Below are 21,908 nucleotides of genomic sequence, written 5' to 3'. Positions count from 1 at the left end.
CAACAGACATGAGTTTCAATACGTTCAAGACAATGTGTTCCCTATGCTGGGAAAATAAGTATGGATTTCTAGTCGTTGACAAGGACAGCGAATTGGAGACGGGAAGATATAGGAAAGGTTTCGATGTGTATATAAAACCGTAAATTTCCCTCGGCTCATCATCATTCGAGAAGATGGAGCTTATGAGCGAAGTAGCCGATGCTCGTGAAATTGTGAAGAGGAAATTCGCCGCTTTGCGACGCGGTGAAGCCGAAACCGAGATTCAACTCGAAAAACGATTCAAGCCTATCTCGCAACCGTTGAAAGCGTTACTCAACCATCATCAACAACAACAACAACAACAACAACAACAACAACCTAAACAAGAGTATCTGGAAGAAAAGCAGGAGGAAGAGAAGGAGGAGGAGGAGGAGGAGGAGGAGGAGGAGAAGGAGGAGGAAAGGGAATCTAATGATGATGATCGCTTAGAGGAAGAAGAAGAAGAAGATCGAGAAATTACTCTCGAAGAATATGTGGCCAAGGAGCAATTTTCGAGTCGAGTGACCCCCTACATCTACGGAATGTTGAAACATGGAGGCGATTTCGATCACATGTACGGGGTAAGATACGACCCGGATCAGAATAAATATAAAATCGGTGGTGAGGTAATCGATTTCCAGCGAGACGATGACACATTTATGATTAATAACGCGCGATTTCCCTATACTTCGGGATTGTTGGAGCTCATTTTCAAGAAAAAGCCGGTAGATTACACCACCGCCGATCTGGAACAATATAAAAGGATACTTTTACTCACAAACGCTCATAGAGTATCCTACGCATCAGACGGAGCGATTCGAAGCAATAGTTCGAGTAAATATAAACTTGTGAAGAAAGTGTTAACATCGCTGCCCGGCGGCGACGACAGTGAAGGAAACTCGCCGTCAACTCCGAGGAATAAGAAGAAGAAGAAGAAGAAGAAGAAAACCGGTAGAGGCGTTTTCGTGCCTCTGAAGCGTGATCGAGACTACGTCTACTGGGACGATCCGAACGAATTAGTCGAGCGATTGTCTTTGTTGATTGCTTCCCGCGCAGCCGGTCATAGCGGACTCGAACGAGAGATACTCAGTATCGAGGAAGAGCTTCGCGAGAGTGGTTATATTCTCTAGTGCTGTTACTCCCTCCGTTTTAAGTGCTTGTCATCATCATGAGCTCAATCGAATGGGTCTCCTTGGACGTGGTGGAAAAAGATCCAATCTTTGGAAAACTCAACCTTCCAAAAACACCTCAGCAGCAGCAGCAGCAGCAGCAGCAGCAGCAGCAGCACCAGCAGCAGCAGCAAAGTCCCGAACTCATCGATCTGACCGGGATCAATAATGCTCGAAACAGGGGTAAACAGAAGGTGAAAAATGAGGACCCGTCAATGCCTGCGATATCTGACCCTCTCTCGCAGCTGATAACAAGAAACGAATTGAATGAAGTAGACGCCAAGCTGAGTACTGAGCAATCTATGTTCCATGTCCTCATCACAGATCTCTCCGATCGTGTGAGAGAGAATAAATTCGAAATAGGTAAATTCGATTCGCAGTTTCGTGTGCATGATGACAGATTCGAACATCAAAAGAATAAAATTGAAATGTTGAAATCGAGAATCAACGAGGTCGAAACTACATCGATAAAAACCATCCAGGACGTTCTAGATCATTTGACCGCTCGAGTCTCCTCTCTCGAAACGCAAACATCGACCGGGCTCGATTTTTTCCGCTCGAAACTCGAGGAACTAGAAGCCAGAGTGATTCCGATGGAAAATTTACCCGAGAGGTTTGAGGAAAGCGAGAGAAAATTGAGCTCTCTCCTCGCCCCGCTCACCCCGCAAATCGAGGACATTCGAAAACAATTGGGATCGTTGGAGCTTCTACCGACCAGAGTCGACGAGCACGAGCAAAAGCTGACTCGATGTGAGGAAACCACCAGGGAGCAACTCGAGGAAATAAAAACCAAGCTCGTTGCCTACGATCAAACCATACCGGCAAGAATCGAAGCGAGCGAGAAGAAACTGACCTCAGTGCTGGAGACGCACACGAATCTCGAGGAATTGAAGCAGACACTCGATAAATACAAAGGGATCAACGTTGTCCTCTCGAAAACGGAGTATTTGGAAGGGGTCCACCATCGACAGAGCGAGTACCTGAGCCAGCATGCGAACAAGATCCGAGACCTTGAGGGGAAGATATTTTCACTCCGGGATGGTTACAAAGTTCTCGATGAGCTCATCCTCGGACAAAGTGATCGTATTTATTCCCTCGAAATGGAGCAGCCGAAACAACTCGTAGAGTTGGAGAGCAAAATGAACACTCGACTCCAGACACTCGAAGACGATCAGCCTAGACTCGTCGATGTGGAACGTAAAGTAGAAGAATTGACGTCAGTGAAAACAGGCTCATCATCTTCGCTGATTAACGATTCGAAAACCCCATCGGAAGAAGAAGAAGAAGGAGGAGGAGGAAGAGGAGGAGGAGGAGGTGTCATTGAACCTCTCGCATCGAGCGATACACCAGCATCACCGACGGGTGAGGTAGAACCCGGGGAAATTGTTGAAGAATCATCGTCAACCACTCCATCGCTGATTAACGATTCGAAAACCCCGTCGGAAGAAGAAGGAGTCATTGAACCTGTTACATCGAGCGATACACCAGCATCACCGAAGGGTGAAGAAAAAAACGATTCAGTCCTCGTTCACTCTCCTGCCGATGCTGACGACGACGACGACGACGCATCGGGTACGATGGAAATAAACAATCTAAAGTTAAAAGAGACGGTGAATAAACTCGACGAAACCTTGAAAAATTTGATTGTAGAAACTGCTCGAAGCGACAGTTCTCAAACCCCCGCTCTCGATTCGAGGAAACGAGGCGCAGAAGTGGGGGAGAGAGAGAATAAACGTAGGAGACGGCGTTGAAACATTTCGATCGTGAGTTGCAAGAATGTCGGTGGACAAGTTCGGACACGCAAACATCCCGGCATCGTCGGATCGATGGAATGCTCTCGTTCGTCAGATTGCGAACAATCTCATATCGGCCAGAGCGCTGAGTCTAGACTCTCTTCAAGGTGAACATTACGATGCAGGTTCGAAGAGAATAAGTAATCTCTCCGACCCGAGTGATAGTCGCGACGCTATTCCACGTGCTTGGTTCGAAGAGAAACTCGAGGAAAAATATTCCTACCTCGAGAAGGAGTTGACTAATATTCGACAAATGTTTCAAATTCTGACAAAGACAGGGGCCACATTCGGGTCGGACACTGCTCCAGGTAGCAAACCAACCCTGATTGTTCTACCGACGACGACGACGACGACGACGACGACGTCAGCAACGACTTGAGAGAAATGATGCCAGAAGAAGAAGAATTTGTGTATTTGCAGTGTGCGCGTAATTTCCAATAATTATTTTCAAAACTTAAACTGCCAGTTTCCGCGAGCGTTACGGGTGGAAAATCAAATTTATCGAGTTCCCGCGAAAGATGTGAGGATCGTCAAAAATCTGAACAAAGATTTCTATTTCATCGCGAAGAAAAATATAGCGTTGATCGGCGAAAATATCGCTCCTCGAGAATATGTGAAAATTTTCACCGAAGAAAATGACGATACCTGTTGCATTTGTCTCGATAATAAAAAGTTCTACGTTTATATTTCGTGCGGACATTTCTACGTGTGCAAACGTTGCCAAGACTCGCGGAATATTCCAACTTGCCCGATTTGCAGAGCCGTAATCGTCGAGGCTGTGCCGTTTAGCGAATTGAAAATGTAGTATTTTCTACTCGTCATTACCAATATGAAGCTGGCAGAGTCGACTCCTCCTCCCGCGGGCACCAGCAGCAGCAGCATCAAGGAGGGTCTCGTCGAGGAAGTACACAAGCCGGCTCGACGGAATTTCCCGCGTCGGAGCGTTATCGTGAAAGGAATCGGGGATCTGTGGCAAGGCGATCTCGTGGAAATGATACCCTACGCCGGGGTCAATCGAGGATACAAATACTTGCTCACCGTGATCGATTGCTGTTCGAAATTCGCTTGGGCTCAACCCGTCAAGTCAAAGTCGGCCGAGGATATCACGCGAGCGATGGAAACCGTACTGAAGACGACGAGTCCACCGAGACTGTTCCAAGTTGACAACGGCTCGGAATTTTACAACAAGAATTTCATGGCTCTCATGAAAAAGCACAATATCCATCTCTACTCGGTGTTTACGAAAATCAAGGCGGCCATCGTGGAGCGATTCAATCGCACCCTGAAGACTAAAATGTGGAAACGCTTCTCGCTCCAGGGTAGCTACGAATGGATCAAAAACATTCAACAATTAGTCGGCGAATATAATCGAAGCCACCATCGCTCGATCGGGATGAAGCCTATCGAAGCTGGCCCCAGCAACGAGAAGGAAATATTGCGTAAGCTTCGAGGTAGATCGATTTACGCGACAGTGCCGGGTGCTCCACCGCCCGAATCCAAATTCAAGGTCGGCGACCGGGTTCGGATTAGCAAGCAGAAAGCCTTGTTCGAGAAAGGTTACACACCGAATTGGTCGAACGAGCAGTTTATCATCGTCAAGGTTCAAGGAACCGATCCGGTGACGTACATTCTAGAAGATATGGAAAAGCAGCCAATACGAGGAGCCTTCTACAAGGAAGAATTGCAAAAAACCCGCTACGAAGACGTGTATCTCATCGAGAAAGTGATTCGTCGGAGCAAGGGCAGGTGTTATGTAAAGTGGTGGGGGTTCGATTCGAAATTCAACTCGTGGATCGATGAAAAGAATGTGGAGGGGAGCGCAGCTGCTCATTCGTCAAGATGATGATGTTTGAGTCGAACAGTTGCATCAGCAGGAGCAACAGTCCGGATCGTTTCGATACTCAACTGCTGCTTACTCTGATAAATTTTCGAAAAGAGTGTCTCGCAGTGCTGTCACGGAGTGATCTAGTGCGTATCGACCTGTGGATCGATAAATTGAACCTTTTAACCTCTATTCCCATCGCGAGGGATCACTACATCAATTGCCCGGGAGCGCTCGAACCATTCGCGGCGGCGGCGGTGGACATTCCGGATACTTGCGCGTGCAACACATGTGCAATCATCGACCACAAATTCGAATTACTGCGGAAGGAGTACGGGATTTCTATGCTATAATGGCCATGCCGGCAGTGAAGGACAGTGAAATTCAAATGTTGGTTTCGAAAGCGGTCCATTTCATGAACGTTAATCGTCATAAAATCTCCGAGTACGACTCTCATCTCCTGAACAGTGACATTCAGCTCGTCATGCGATTGTGCGACGAGGAGAAAGCCCCCGATCAACGTCATTTCAAGGACTTGTGCAAAGGCGGGCCGAAGACATCTTGTATCTGCGATCTTTACAATTGTATAGTGTTTCAATTGAAACATTTGAATAGATTTTATAATCATTCTCCGGACTGGAGTAGTATGTAATCTTTAAACGCTTTGTGTGTATATAATTTCTCTCTCTCTCTGTATCCTTTAACAAAAAAAAAATAATAAAACAATAAAACTTGTACATAAATTTCGGATTTTAATTTCTTTCCTCAGCGTCACCATTTTTTCTCGAAGGGAGGGGAGGGGAGGGGGTCAAACCCAACATCATCATCATCATCATCATCATCATCATCATCGCCATTCGCACGAGTATAAAGAGTGGGAGGGAGAGGGGGCTTTAGAAACAATCATATGTTTTCTCCTTGAGAATGGATCATCGACTCGATTTCCTCGATGGAATTGTTTCCACTATTGACGGTTTCGATGGTGGTGGTGGTGGTGATGAAGATTCGAAAAGAAAAGAGAGGGTCGAGTGTGTGAAGCGACTCGGCAAGGTGGTGGTTCGTTTCATAAACAAGTATTTGCTCAAGCTCATTCTTAGAGCAGTGTACAAACGTATGAGAAGCAACTCGTTCCATAATGATGATGATGATGATAGTGACAGTCTCGGTCACGATACTGTGAATTGAGTATAAATTTCCACTCGTAGAGTGTTTACCGTTCAGTAATGAAGCGCAAGTGTAAGGGTGCGGGGTTGCTCAACGATCTGATCGATCTGATCCCGGGTGAGAAACATCTTCCGTTTTACAATTATTGCGGTCCATCTACAAAACTAGAAGAGAGATTGGCACGCGGAGACAAGCCAATCAACGGACTGGACGAAGCTTGCCGTTCCCATGATATTGAGTACAGTAAGACTTCGGACACGAAAGAGAGGAACAAAGCAGATCTAGTGTTGGCCGATAAAGCTTGGGAACGCGTCAAGGCGAGTGATTCTTCGCTCGGCGAGAAAGCGGCAGCTTGGCTCGTCACGAACAGTATGAAACTCAAAGCCAAACTAGGTATGGGCTGTGGAGAATGTGGTAACGATGGTGTTGAGAAGAAGGAGAAGAAGAAGAAGAGTAGTGTCAAGTCGGGTGTCTATAAGCAAGCGGATGGATTTCTTCCTGATCGTGCTCACCCCGCATCGAGGAAACAAGATCCAGCTAAAGTAGAGAAGAAGAAGAAGAAGAAGGCAACGCCTCCCTCGCCCCGTATCATACCCGTTCCGGCTACGGGTGGTGCTCTGATGAAAATCCTAACATCTCGCATCGGGTTATCGCCCGAGTCGTCGAATCAAGCCATGGGTAAAATCGGAATTCACATGGCCGGACGGAAATCTCGTCATCGAAGGACACGGATCGGTGAGGGTCTCTACCTGGCTCCGTACAAGCAAGGTTACGGTCTTTACCTGAAACCGCCATCAATGGCTGCTCGTTTAAACTAATCAAGGAGCTACCGTATCGACCCCTCTCGGATCGAGATTTATCGCGAGCGATCGAGCGTTTGAAAATTCCTCATTTTCGCGGTGTATTCATGCGCGATGAACTTTTACAGTCGCTGATTCGACCGCGTCGAAACGAGTGTGCGATAATCAATTTGGATTCGAGTCGAGGTCCCGGATCCCATTGGGTCGCTTACTGCAAGAAAGGTCGAAGAACTCTGTACTACGACAGTTTCGGTGACCTACCCCCTCCCGTGGAACTCGAACATTATCTAGATGCGGATGGCTCCGACAACGACGACGTTATAGAGTATAATTTCGAGCGTGAGCAAAAACCAAACTCAGTTAATTGCGGTCATTTATGCTTGACTTTTCTTGTGCGAAGCAACAGCATCAATTAAATAATCTGAGTAAAAATGTCTGGTATAACTTTCATTCTGTCTGGACGGAGCAGTGTTCTCGAAAATAGATTTTCCCCACCTTTAAGTCTCGGTGCCGGTAACGGATCGAATCGATCGTCATCATCATCATCATCGTACGAGATCGGATTGGTCGACCTGGTGTTCTTCAATTCCATTCCCAACGTAACCGAAGCGAACAATAAACTCATTTTCGTAAAATGGAAGAACGAGGGTGGAGGCGTCTCCGTGACTAAAGCGGTTAAGCTCGCGATACCGCCCGGTGCCTACGAGTTGGAATCTATCGAGAAATTCCTTCAGGAAAAATTGGGTACCGAAGCGGGATTCCAATTGAAAGCGAACAATAATACTCTCAGATCGAAAATCAAGTGCGCGTACGGTATCAGTTTCGATGTCGAAGAGTCGATCGGTCCGCTATTGGGATTTTCGAATCGTTTGCTGGTGGCCAACGAATGGCACGATGCGGATAGACCGGTGGACATCGTACCGATCAACTTGATCCGTGTGGAATGTAATCTTTCCAGCGGGAGTTACGTGAACGGTGAGGTGGCTCATACGATTTTCGCCTTTAGCCTCAACGTAGCGCCCGGATATAAAATGTCGCTCTCACCGCAAACGATCATTTACAGTCCGATCAACGTAGGCTCCATCGATCACTTGCGTATCGATCTCGTGGATCAAGACGGACGCCCGGTGAATTTCGGAGGAGAAGAGGTGACGCTACGTCTTCACATCAGAGAGAAGAAGAAGAAGAATCATGGGTAAATTTAAATTTATAAATAAACGAGTCGCACCGGGATTCGCACCAGTTCGCGTGACGAGTTTGGAGCCGAAACAGCTCACCGAATACAATAAACGGTTGCTCGCACAATTCGGCTACGTTGTACTCGACAACGAGGAGAAGAAGAAGAAGAAGAATATCAGATATCGAAATGGAGGCGTTCACACTGGACCCGTCGCTAAAAAACGTGGTTTACTATCAATACCATACCTATAACCCCTACAACGCAACGTTCAAGAATAACGATGAAATTCGTCTACCCATCAACAGCCAGGATCTCTACACCGTGCCGGGCGATTCAAAAATTTACGTCGAAGGAACGATCGACGTCACGCTTAAGACAGGGTCCACGGCGGCCGATTTCCAATATGAAATGACTAATAACGCTCTTTTGTACCTGTTCGAGCAAATCAAATACGAAATCAACGGTGAGGAAGTGGATCGAGCCCGTTCGGTCGGTGTTACGTCAACGTGTAAAACCCTGTTGACGAGCAGTCCTCAAGAGCTGAACGCTCTCCAAATCGCCGGATGGGGAACGCCAATCAGATGCGGTTCGGACAATACTTTTTACGGGATGATACCGCTCAGCATGGTTCTAGGCTTCAATCCCGATGTGAAAACACCGCTGGTCCGTCTTCGGCAAGAACTCATTTTGATCCGATCGAGGACCGATAAAAATTGCTACCTGATCAAACCGGGCTGCAAGGACAAGGGCTCGATTTCCATCTCTCTGCAAAAAGTTCAATGGATCATGCCTCAAGTTAAATTCAATCTGGCAACAGAAAAAACGCTTCTCGACAAGGTCAAGAACAATGTTAGTTTATTGCTCCCGATCACGAGTTTCGAGACTTTCATCTACCCGCAACTGCCGACGAGCGATAAAGACACGTGGAAATTGATGACGACGACCAACGTGGAAGCTCCGTCGTATATAATTCTGGTATTTCAAACGAATCGTTCGGATAGCGAGGAAAGCGATGCTAGCAAATTCGATCACGTCAATTTGCGCTCTTTTAAAGTGTATCTGAACAGCGTTTGCCTCCCGTACGAGGCTCTCAACGAGAATTTCGAAAAGGAAAAGTATTTGAGTTTCTATCAAAACTATTTGAATTTCATCACAGATTTTTCGAACGGTGAAAAATTATGCGAACCGGCACTGACCATGACTCAATTCAAATCGCAAAATCCCATGTTCATCATGAAATGCATTTACGAGGATATCATCAAGCCTGGACCGTTGGACATTCAAATCGAGGTAGAGTCGCTCAAAAATTTCCCGGCTGGGACAACTGTTTACGCAATTTTAATCCATAAATCTGTTTACGCTTATCAGACTCTGTCGGGTAATATAAAAAGAATATTGTAGTTTCAAAGAAAATGAACGAATGAATGTAACACCTTAGTTTGTAGAAATCTTTTGTTTAGAATGTAAAAATTGTGAATCGTTCGAATCAATAAACACTGATAATATAATTATTATTACTCCTTGTTTCTCGTTTTTTCCTCCTTTTTTTTTTAATATTTGCGGGGCAAGTTTTAAGGTTTTGGGAGGTAAACTTATCACGTTTCGCCCGGTTGGGTAGGCAAACCGCAGGGATTAATCGGTTGTGGTTAAGAAAAGCTAATTGTTCCTATCCATCACCCCCAATTTTACAACACTGGTAACGAATAAACTTACCCGTCGTCCCTAACAGGCAAGCAAGCCGTATCAATTAACCAGTCAACTCTCAAGTGACCCACGCCCCTCCCCGGTTAAATCAGATTTTTCTGCACGATTTTACAACACTGGTAACGATACAGTCTACGCTAGTGTCGTCACACCATGGTTGTAAAAGCATATACTATACCCCAGCCCTCGCCGTAAATTAATTCCGATTTTTCTGCACAATTTTACAACACTGGTAACGATAGGTAGGCAACCCGCAACAATTAACCAGTCGCCAGTGACGTCACACCGTGGTTGGAAAATCATGCACCATACCCCAGCCCTCATCCTAAAAAAATTCAGATTTTTCCGCACAATTTTACAACACCTCGTAACATGATAACATTGTTGCCAGATTATCGCGGAATAATTCGGATTTTCCTGCACAATTTTACAACACTGGTAACGATAGGTAGGCAACAGTCGCTAGTGACGACACATCATGGTTGCAAAATCATCCTAAAATAATCAACATTTTTCTGCACAATTTTACAACACTGTTAACGATAGGTAGGCAACCCGCAACAGTCGCTAGTGACGTCACACCCGGGTCACGTGACATAGGTCCCGTCTTAAAGGTCAAGTCCCGAAACGATAGGTAGGCAACCCGCAACCAGTGATCTCACACCGGGGTCACGTAGCTCCCGACTTAAAGGTCAAATTTGGCGCCATATCCTCATATATACACTACTTAAACATTCTTAGCCGAAGATGAAATCTTATCTATTTTTTTTTATAACTATACGAATTCCTATAAAAATATTAAAACAAGATTAACTGAAAGTTTTCCTGGTAGGTAAGTCTATAAAAAACTAGGGGGCCCTGCCCCCTGACCGCTACGCGGCCCAACCCCCGGGAGGGCGCCTCGCGCCCTCAGGCCCGCTTCGCGGGCTCTTTACGCATATGTATAGGCAAATGTATATGTTCTTCCATTTTAATACACCATTTTGTGTTCGAGCTGCATCGATTTCAAAATTTTTGACGTAACACTCAGATTTGTAAATGATGAGGAATAGCTGGATGTACATAATCTCACAGTCCACTTACTGGAGAGATTTCCATTTATTATGTTATTATTAAATACTTAATTTAAAACAAAAAAAACGGATTTCGACCGTTAAGAGTTAATAATATTTGGTCCGTCCCGACGCGACGCAGCGCCTGCCTTCTCACTTTGTATGTGCTGTTTATCTGCTGTAAATATTAATAGAAATTCAGCAGTCAAGTAAATTGACCAATGCCACAAATCGAAGCCGGAAGAATGCAGGAAAAGTTGAGTTAAACTTTATACCTTGGACCTTGAACCTTGAACCCTGAGCGAAGCACCGTTCCTCAACTCTTCGAATGAGGAGCCCTTCACGAGCTTTTCCATTGTTTTATTGTTTATTCGAGTCACTCAGGTAGAATCCCACACCTCGACGTTTCTAGCGGAACCGACATATATCTCACGCTATTAACATTGGACTTAAGTGACATGAGCTTTAAAAGCTCTACAACATTAAAAGTTCGGGGTTTCATAATTTTTTGCACATTTACATCTACTACAGATGACATACATGTAAAAATCATCCTTATCGGTCCGGCGGTTCGTCAGAAATAGTGCTTCCAAGATTTTGCTTGTAGCATGTATAATATAGATAAGAATCTGCCTTCGAATCGCTATACGGGCAAAGAAGTTCTTCAATTTCTCTCGCTGAGATATTAGTCCAGGCAAACAAGGAAAAGAGCCTGCAAAAATCCCGGGAAGCAATGTTTTCATCGATTTCTATGTAATTTTTGACGCTGAATCCGAATTTCAACTTTGCGCCATTAAATTCGGACCGGAAAGTTGCCAAATTTGGCAAAAATGGCCTAAAATTGGACTTTTTCCCGGATTATGGCCTGTAACTTGCCAAAAATTGATCTGACGATAAAATTAGTTATTTTCAGAAATAAAGCTCGTTAAATTTCCTATAAAAAAGTTCCTATAAACTTTTTTGCTCAAGGCAAAATCAAGCGCGCTGGCGGGCTCCAAACTTTGAAAAATAAGCGAAAATTTGGTTTTTTGCGGGTTATGGCCTGTGACTTGTCCAAAATTGATCTAACGACAATTTGGTTGTTTTAAAAAAAAAGTTCGTGAAATTTCCCATAAACAAGTTCCTATACACTTTTTTGCTCAAAGAAAAATTAAGCGCGCTGGCGGGCACCGAACTTCGAAAAATGAACGAAAAATGCGTTTTTTTGCGGTTTTTGCAAAAATCCCGGGTAGTTATGCTTTCAGTGATTCCTACGTAATTTTTGACGCTGAATCCGAATTTCAACTTTGCACTATTAAATTCGGACCGGAAAGTTGCCAAATTTGGCAAAAATGGCCTAAAATCGGTCTTTTTTCCGGATTATGACCTGTAAAGACAAAATCAAGCGCGCTAGCGGGCTCCGAACTTTGTAAAATGTGCGAAAATTGCGCATATTGTAATGTGTTGGGTTATCCTTATTATTTACATCAATTAATTTCACTAGGTGTAAATTTTATCATCTTCATTTAATTTGTCCAGAAATTACTCGTCGGAGGATTAAAACAGGAGACATCGGGCAAAAACCGCGAAAAACAACAATTTTTGCTCATTTTTGAAAGTTCGGAGCCCGCCAGTGCGCTTGATTTTGCATTGAGCAAAAAAGGTATAGGAACTTTTTTATAGGAATTTTAACGAGCTTTATTTCTGAAAATAACTAATTTTATCGTCAGATCAATTTTTGGCAAGTTACAGGTCATAATCCGGAAAAAAGACCGATTTTAGGCCATTTTTGCCAAATTTGGCAACTTTCCGGTCCGAATTTAATAGTGCAAAGTTGAAATTCGGATTCAGCGTCAAAAATTACGTAGGAATCACTGAAAGCATAACTACCCGGGATTTTTGCAAAAACCGCAAAAAAACGCATTTTTCGTTCATTTTTCGAAGTTCGGTGCCCGCCAGCGCGCTTAATTTTTCTTTGAGCAAAAAAGTGTATAGGAACTTGTTTATGGGAAATTTCACGAACTTTTTTTTTAAAACAACCAAATTGTCGTTAGATCAATTTTGGACAAGTCACAGGCCATAACCCGCAAAAAACCAAATTTTCGCTTATTTTTCAAAGTTTGGAGCCCGCCAGCGCGCTTGATTTTGCCTTGAGCAAAAAAGTTTATAGGAACTTTTTTATAGGAAATTTAACGAGCTTTATTTCTGAAAAAAACTAATTTTATCGTCAGATCAATTTTTGGCAAGTTACAGGCCATAATCCGGGGAAAAAGTCCGATTTTAGGCCATTTTTGCCAAATTTGGCAACTTTCCGGTCCGAATTTAATGGCGCAAAGTTGAAATTCGGATTCAGCGTCAAAAATTACATAGGAATCGATGAAAACATTGCTACCCGGGATTTTTGCAGGCTATAGCCCTTTTCATGGCTTATTTGCCTGGACTATATACTTATTTTAAGATTTTTAATAAAAGTAATTACTCATCATTAACGCTTCAAAGATTCAAATAGCGTATAGAATTTTGCAATGTGATATCAATGATGAAATTACCAAATCACGAATCTCAGTAGTATCCATTAATCCATATTTTTTTCTGAACAAGTATATAGCTGTTCGATATTTAGACATTGAGCCACTGATATCTCACAGACTTATATCGGCCCTAAAACTCAAGATTTCCTACCATTCCCTCCAGATTTCCTGACGTTATTAGTAATATCAATATTTCACTATTCATATTCATATTCAGTTGACTACAAAGTTAAAATTTGTCGCCGCATCGTTATATATTGACGAGTGTGTGAAAAGCAGACCAATGCTGCCGAGCGAATGGAGAACGCCGTATGAACCTTCAGGCGTTGCCAAATTTCCTTTCATAAAACGCCAATTTCCTGGTTTTATGAATATTTTCCTTCCAATTTTTAAGATAATTTAGTTCACAATTTTACATAAAGATTCTGATAATTTAAAGGAAAAATATTCATAACTTTCCTCAAAAGTGGACATTTTATCGAAGGAAATTTGACAACTCTCGAATGTTCATACGGCGTTCTTCCTTGGCATGACAGAATGAGGATACGGAACTTTAGCGAACTAACGGTTCGCCGTAAAATTGAAGAGTAGGCAACTAATAAAACATTCACGCGTGGCCGTGAACTAGTTTGCGCATATGAAGGAACTTCTCCTGCGGAAATTCGCAATGGAGAAATGCCAATTTCCAGGAATTTCAAGAAGAATGGTATCACCAATGAGGGTTTGAGGTGGTTTTGAAAGATCGCTATTGAGTGGGATATAAATGAACTCATGTCATGTATGAGCCCAATTTCAAATGAAAGAACTCAATTCATTCCAAAATTGAGATTTCCGCGGTAAAGACGCTACTTGATATAAAATGCCAACTGAGATTTTTGCAATGCAATGAGAGTACTTTTCAATTTCTCTTTTCAAAAAATGAAGATTGCACGGAAATAGAGCCACGTTTCGGCTGAAATAAAGTCGAGATTTCCTCCATCCTATTTGGGGGCTAAACGTAGCGTGAATTATATGTATGAGCATTGGTCTGTGTATCTACGTTACAATATAGGTAAAAAAGAGAAACCGAAGTCGTTACTCTAAGTGTTTAGCAGAGAATGGTATTCATATATTTTTCAATGTTCTTCCGTCTAAGAAATGTAAATTAAAAGAGAAAAGGAGAGGGAAAGGGGGTCTCATTTCATTGCAGTGTTCAAAACTAAAATGTATTCATTTCCGCAGGTACTTTAGCAATTTTAGAAATTTTTGTGGAATTTTTTTGTGATAAGACGAACATTTCCTGGAATTTTCGCCGTAAAACATAAGTCCACCGTGGTAATAAATAAAAAAATAAACTACTAGGTAAAAATGTGAAACATTGCGATACGGCATGAAGCCCATCTGGCTCGCACCTCCTCAATTGTAGGAGAATTGTCATATTATGTTTGCACATGTTCGTACTTAAACTAAATCTAAATATGCAAGAACTTGTCTAAAATGAAGAAAAAAATGTGGGGCTAACGCTAATGTACAGCAAAAATGCCTAAAAAATGAGCAAGGAACATCGGAACAACAGTGCCCATGGAAAGTTTTTTTTTTTTTTTTGTCTCTGTTCGGTCTGTTAGAACGGTACCCGCGGTGCTCCCTAATAATAAACTCCGCTAAAGGTCATCAGGTTTGCGTTTGCCAGCATACGCCCGTTCCGTCTCAAAGTTGCCAAGTTAGCGAAAAAATGTGGGTATTTTACAAGGGTTCAAATGGAGAAAACTGCTGAATTTTCAGCACTATCTGCGACGATGTTCCGCCTGAAAGCCTATTTCGGCGGGATCCTAGCGCGGTTCCCGTTCCATACTTTTGTGCCTTATTCACCTTGACTGCTATGACAAGCAAGTGGACGTTGAACTCTGAACTATGAGGAACCCTCTTTCCTTTTGCATAATTTTGGAAGACCAGTTTCGCTATTTTTCGCACCGCGCTTTTCACACAACCGATCAGAGGGCGTGGCATTGCGATGTATCAATTGATCTGCCATTTAAACCTATGGAAAAGGATCGACAAACAGGGTGTTCGCAACGAACACCTTAATAATTGATTCTTTACCATGACTTCAAATGGGGAAATATCGATTATCATTCACTCCTCGCCACTGAACCCGATCTAATTAATGTGAAGGATATTTAATGTGTAAATCCTTCCGAAAATCGATTTCAGTTTTTTGCCGTCTTGTTGATTTATTTTAGAGTACATTGTTTCGACCGTTTGAGCGGATTTAACCATAATTATCTCGACTGTATTTCACACAGCCTTGTTACCTCTCATGCTCCATTTTTTTTTTTTTTTTTTTTTTTAACAAAAAAGTAAACAACCTCTCGCCTTGAAACTTTCTAAACATACCTTATACTAAAATTTTAATTTAATTCAAACGAGTTTCACGGAAAATTTATACCTATCAGTCCAGAAAAATAGCCTAAATTTTCACCCCTTCATTGCTTTTTTCTTAAAGAATTTTCTTCAAAAATGTTTGTTACATGGATGATATAATATACAATTTGACCGATACTTTTTCATTTTTTCCAGCCATTTCAAGATTTTTCGGTGAAGCTTTATTCTCAAGAATCGCCCTCTGCACCTACACCGAACTCTCCTCAACCGAGATTCTTGAAAATGAAGCCAGCGCTTTACCAAAAAATTTTAAAATGACTGGGAAAAATGCACAAATTTTTATAAGATACAGTCTTTCAGTGAATTTTATCTGGACTTGATAATAAAAAAATTTGGCACAATTAGGTGCAAACTCTCAAGACTTTGACTTAATTTTTTAGTAGATACAAACCGTTAACGACGTGAGATTCATAATTGTGAAAGATTCGCTGGTATAGAGCCTATCAAGGTTGCAACTAAAATGCATCACATTTAATTGACCGGAAAATTTTATCTGGAGATTTTATAGTGTTTTTTTATCAAATACTCTTGACTCATGCAGATGAATTTATTCATTAGGCGAGACTTTGAAAATCTTTCCAAAATGGCTTACTGGCCCTACTCTCTTATTTATTGAACTTTACCTAAATATTTTGACCAGGTGACATGCTGAAAGATTGAAAAAAACCTAGATGAGCTTGTTGAAAAATTGGGGAAACGTTTTTTCTAGTGCGAAAGGAGTTATAAATCCTTACATTCTACTTCTTTTTTCTTTCTTTTTTTTAAAAAAAAATGTCATTGTTTTCGATTTCTGGAAAATTTTACTGTGAAAGAAAGTTTACAAATTCAATAGAATTTAGTTAACTTATTTGGGCAGACTAATTCCGACTTTCAAACCTTGAAATAATCTGCAAATTAAGGTCATCCGATGAATATGTGGGGTTTTCAATTTAACCTGTTTTTTAGATTGTGCATGTTTCCGAGTCAGGCAGAGAGTGGCTCATTCATTTTACCTTAACATAGAAATGAAAAAAAGAGAGAGTAAATAAATCGTATACCGTGCTTCACAAACTCAGAAGGTATGCTCTGATGTCATGACCATGGAATAAGACGACTCTAAATTGGATAGGGACAAAACATTTATTTAAAAAACGGACCTAGAGCGTATAAAACTAAATAGTAACAGAGGAACATTGATTTAAATTCTATCGGCAGGTTTTGCTCCGTGTTTTCAGCCGGTGAGCCATGGCGGGAAATGTCAAAATTTGAACGTTCCGGCGCTTTTCCGCCACAACTCAACGCACTATTCACACGTGAATTTGAGAGAGATTCTTGGGAAAACTGAGAGGTATGATTTAACGGACGTAGGCGGCAGCGGCCAAGGAGGGGGCTAAGGGAGCAGCGTAGGCAGCTGGGGCAGCGTAGGCAGCTGGGGCAGCGTATGCAGCTGGGGCGGCGTAAGCAGCGGGGGCGGCGTAGGCAGCTGGGGCGGCGTAGGCAGCTGGGGCAGCGTAGGCAGCTGGGGCAGCGTAGGCAACAGGGGCAGCTGGGACAGCGGCAACGGCGGGGGCGGCGGCGTAAGCGACAGCTGGGGCAGGGGCTACTGGCACTGGAACATGGCGGGCAGCGTGGACTACAGGTTGAACGACGGGGTGGACTGGGTAGGGTTCCTTGACGACGACTGGGGCAGGTTGGACTACACGGGGGGCGGTGTATTGGACGGATTTGTACGGGATGGGCACGTCACGGAGAACTGGCTCTGGCTGGGTGACCAAGTGGGGTTGGCGGATGATGTTCAACTGGGTGGGGGCCACCTGGATCTTGCCCAGGAGGACTGGGGGCAAGGCATGGCTGGCGGCCGCTACGGCGAGGATAGCACTCAACAATGCCTGTGACAAAAAGAAAACACCCAGTTACGTAAAACGTTGGGAAAGAAGTGACAATGGTGAGACTGAAATAAACCGTAACAGTGAATGTTATAATTTAAACCGGGAAATGTTGGCTACTAGTGGAGAGCTAATAATATCTTCCTTTTGACCTTCAAAGGTGCAAGAGAGGGCTGTAGGAAGCTTTCTCATTGGAATTGTGGATACCTCATTATTTTTTGCTTGCTTGGATCAATGAAGTTTATTTTCAATGAAAACAGGAGCAATTATAAAATGGCATTTCCGCACTTTCTTTGAAGCACGATAGTAATTAAAAAAAAAACAAAACAAAAAATACCGCAAAAAAATTATCACCTAAAATTCTAAAACCACGTATTATGATCACGATTTTTCAAAAAATCCTCTTCTATTTCATTCTTCTTGCGGAAGAACAAAACAACATCATTTTTCGAAATTTTCACAGTACATTTTGCATGCAGAGACAGAAATTCATGAGTTTTCAAGGAATGACGATGAAATGTTTTCCCACTCAAAAAGTGCCCACAAAGTTACGTGCGGTTTGGGATTTTCATCATCGACATTCCTCCTTAAAAAAAAAATATTAATAAAATCCATAAAATGACATTGGTCTGAAAGCATAGCATTGATGGGTGAAAGATGTTGCCTCGCTTGCATGACTGAACAAAATTAAATCGTGGAGGTATGCGAATAGTATAGCGAATAGTAATAATATGCGAAAGAAGTATTTGGCAAGTCACGAAGGAACCGCGCCCTCCATCGGTATGTAACATTTCGTTGCCTACCTGACACAAGGGCGTAACTACACTCTGCAATGTATCCTGCCTTCCAAACATTTCAATGCTTTCCCGGGCTCACCTCAATGTGTAGTTACGCCCTTATGTCAGCCAAGCGACGATTTGTAACGAACAGAAAGCAACCGGATGAATAGCCATCTTGAAAGGAGACGAAAACACGAACTGAGGTTATTTGAACTATTGTTACATTTCATTTGTGTCTTTCTTAAAGCAAATTTTGCGAAAAAATACTAATATCTCAATCATAAAGAGAATTAAATAAAAATAATTAAATAAATAATTTTAAAAAATGTTTTGTAACTTTTTTATTCATGATCCTGCAATATCGATGCTTGGTTCGAAACATTTAGAGCGAAGCGAAAGCGCAAATAAGTTCATCGAAGCGCAAAGCAAAATTAACCTAAGCATTTTTTGCAGAACCACTTGTTGCCTAAAATGTTGACGCTTCTCTTCATTTTTTCTTGCCTGGCGTTTAAAAATTTTCCGAAAAAAATTGGTTGACACAATTTAATAATAGGTCTGCAGAAGTTGAAAATCGGAATATGTATGGAGATATATAAACTGAGCAAAGATCTTGATTTGCAAATTATGTATGTAATTCCTGTGAAATTCAACAGCAAGCCTGCCCTGGTAAGGAGGAGCAGTAGACTATAAGGAGGAGGAGGAGACTCTCAGAGTAAATAGATTTTAACCTCGACTCGATTACATGGCATCTTCAGGACTGATCTCTTATTTATCCTCTTTTTTTGCACGTTTAGATTTCAATTTCTTATTATTTTAGCAAACATTTGCTTCTAAAAACTCGCAGAGTAAGAATTGAAAAGCGACAGAATTACGATAAACGCCTAATTTTCCCCTAGGTACATAATTATGTATGAAGAAAGAAACTACCGCTCTTAAATATATACCTAAACTATAGCTTGATGAAGAGAGTAGCCTCTTTTTCTTCTCTTTGTGCTCCAAAAAGTTCGTTGTTAAGCACTTAATGTAAGTATCTTCTGCTGAACATTTGGTGCAAACTTTTGCTCAGATAAAGCGCAGTTTTTTGTCGTTGAGACGTTCTAGTACTACTCCTTCCCCCTCCCCACCTGGGCCCTAGACTCATCTATAGAACGATTAAAAATGGAGAAAGTAGAACGATGAGTAGAAAATTTAGAGTTGAATACAATTATTACCGACGCTGACTCTCATTTCTGCCACTAGAGGGCGGAACCCTTTGTAAAGTTAGGAGACTTAAACGCTCGGGTAGCAATCTCTGAAATCTCTCGTGCCTTCATATTAAATGTTTCAATTTGCCAATTAATGAATATTTTATGGTCAATGACATGGATCAATTTTAAAAAGAGAGAATTTTCAACGTGCAGAACTTGAATTTTTTCAATGACTTCGTGCACACCGTACCAGATGTATGGGCAAGTCCGTTCATATACAAACATTTCCCAGATTATGTATTGCATCACGCGGAAGCAAAATTACTCTCTTGTAAATTTCTATGTTACTCTCTTGTAAATTGTAAATTTCTTCTTTGCCAGATATCTTTCAAGAATATTACCTTCAAGAACATATGCAAATTTTAAAATAATAGTTTGATGAAAAAAATAAAAAAAAATCACCTGCAAATTCGCCTATCGAAACCGAATTACCAATTTCCTCAGTGAATTTTGAAAAATATATGTTTTTGATTGTGACGCGACGTTTTATACGACCTAGCATGTTTTATTTTCTTAAAAGCAAACGATTTAAAATTCTCTCTTGAATTTTTTTCTCGCTTTTTTATATTTATTTTATAAAGAATATACCAAAAAGTATTATTGCACAAAAATTTAAAACAAAAATAATATTTCTTCATCGTAGGAAAAATTAAGTTGATTTATACAATTGAAGAAATAAAAATATAGAATAATAATTTATGGACATTTTATCAGAATTTGTTATTATTATTCACAAATTTGACAAATTGAGACTTTTTTTTAAAAAAATAAAATGTATACGAGTATAGTAGACATGTAAATTTTGAAACCTAGTATTTGAAATACGTATATTTGGATATTCGACACCGAATTTCAACAGCCATGTAGCTGTAAGTCATAAGTTATTTCTTTTCAATTTGGAATAAAACCATAAAAAGAAAATTTCAATTGGAGAGCGAAGCAAAAAGAGAAATACTTACGAATCGGAACATGGTGAGATGGATTTGAATGATGCTACTAACACAAGCCGAAACAAAACGAGAGCCAGCTGCCACTGAATTACAATTCCAATCCCCCGTGCTTTTGTATTTATATGGCCGGCCAGCCCAGCCCCTTCGAGGCTGAGAAATTTTCAGTCAAAAGGAAAAAAAGACCGCGTTGGATCGCCTCACCATCATCTGCTGCATTGCCATTGCTCGATATCAGACAATGTAAAACGCAACTTTTTCCGAAATATTTGGGGAGCTTGGTTGTGTTAGATTAGCAATTAAAACAATTTTTCCATATTTTAAGAAATTTTTCAATTTTTCGAAAAAATACTCCATTTTCAGGATATTATAGTTAAAACTTAGAATTGTTGGCAACAGTTCGAGAAAAGCGAACCACCCCACCCTTTCGATGAAGTGACCACACCTAATTTAATCGCCGCTTGGCAAAGTTTTATTTTTGTTCCTTCTCGGCCTGCGTTTCCCTCGTGTCATTGCCTCAGAAAGACTCTCTCTGGACCGGTTAAACTTTTGTTGCCAAATCTTCGAAAAGTATACACAAGTTCGTAAATACATTTTCTTAGATTTTACATAAACAGAAGGATCAGGACTCATTGCTCGGACATTTAACTTGATAACAGTGGCAACGCAGCCGTGATCGATCAATCTAATTATCCATCTTCATTACTTATTTGAACCGGGAAATGAGGAAGAGCGAGAAAAGCTTTCGGCTCATTACACAAGGTAGTCTAAAGTTGTAAGTGGGGGTATTCCTCGACAAAACCACTCTCTGAAAACTTGTTCTCTCTCAATACTTTCCTAATTCCTCAGAACTAAAGTATGATCGTTTTCGATACATCAAATAGGTGAGATTGTATCGATATCGAATGGTCCAACTTGTAAACATAGTCTCAAAAGTCAATCGAGTAATCTGAGGGAACGGGGTTTTTCTGATAGGTTTTTGATTCTCATGAGTACTAAATGGCATCGCAAGGTGAAATAGTTAGGAATTTTCTCATCTTCGGCTTTTCCGACTGAAATCCTGAAAGTTTTGTTTGAAGTTATGTTCTATTGTTTTGAACCAAACGATACATCGAACCACTATCGAAAACGATCTATTAGAAGTATTTGACGGGGCCAAAATTTTCAATTTAGGCACGAGGACCATCAATGGCTGAATTCTGAAAATGCCACTCTGTAAAAGTGCAACGTTTCAAGAAACCCCCTTAGCTATAAATGATCATCTTGGTACCATGTTGAGATCATGTTGTTACCACCATGAAGCCAACATGGTATCATATTAGTGAGCTATGTTGGTGAGAGAAACATGCTTGAGAGAAAAACGTTGACGCCAACTTCGTATCGACTCGATAGGTACCAACATGGTACTAGATCAGTCTTCAATTGTCCCATGTCGGT

The 21,908-nt window shown here is 41.6% G+C and overlaps 3 protein-coding genes across 3 annotated transcripts; 2 read left to right on the top strand and 1 right to left on the bottom strand.

Annotated features, from left to right (window-relative positions):
- The first annotated feature begins 6,011 nt into the window (after nucleotides 1-6,011).
- LOC140224514 (uncharacterized) lies at nucleotides 6,012-6,789 on the top strand. The gene has a single exon (XM_072299945.1). The coding sequence runs from the start codon at nucleotides 6,026-6,028 to the stop codon at nucleotides 6,782-6,784; it is 759 nt and encodes a 252-aa protein (XP_072156046.1). The 5' UTR covers nucleotides 6,012-6,025; the 3' UTR covers nucleotides 6,785-6,789.
- A 1,343-nt stretch (nucleotides 6,790-8,132) lies between these two features.
- LOC140224476 (uncharacterized) lies at nucleotides 8,133-9,347 on the top strand. The gene has a single exon (XM_072299632.1). The coding sequence runs from the start codon at nucleotides 8,133-8,135 to the stop codon at nucleotides 9,345-9,347; it is 1,215 nt and encodes a 404-aa protein (XP_072155733.1).
- A 7,386-nt stretch (nucleotides 9,348-16,733) lies between these two features.
- Nucleotides 16,734-20,628, bottom strand: LOC109035038 (uncharacterized). Its single transcript, XM_019048503.2, has 2 exons — nucleotides 20,484-20,628; nucleotides 16,734-17,501 (listed from the first exon to the last, which is right to left on the bottom strand). The coding sequence occupies exons 1-2, from the start codon at nucleotides 20,493-20,495 to the stop codon at nucleotides 16,968-16,970; spliced, it is 546 nt and encodes a 181-aa protein (XP_018904048.2). The 5' UTR covers nucleotides 20,496-20,628; the 3' UTR covers nucleotides 16,734-16,967.
- Between the last annotated feature and the right edge of the window lie 1,280 nt (nucleotides 20,629-21,908).

Source organism: Bemisia tabaci, chromosome 4 (genome assembly GCF_918797505.1).
Source record: "Bemisia tabaci chromosome 4, PGI_BMITA_v3".
NCBI lineage: Eukaryota > Metazoa > Arthropoda > Insecta > Hemiptera > Aleyrodidae > Bemisia > Bemisia tabaci.
Note: the sequence above shows the minus strand (reverse complement) of the source record. Positions and strands in the feature narration are given on the sequence as shown.

Bases quoted from the DNA above. Each gene is read 5' to 3' on its own strand.
- LOC140224514 (XM_072299945.1), top strand. From the start codon at position 6,026: ATGAAGCGCAAGTGTAAGGGTGCGGGGTTGCTCAACGATCTGATCGAT.
- LOC140224476 (XM_072299632.1), top strand. From the start codon at position 8,133: ATGGAGGCGTTCACACTGGACCCGTCGCTAAAAAACGTGGTTTACTAT.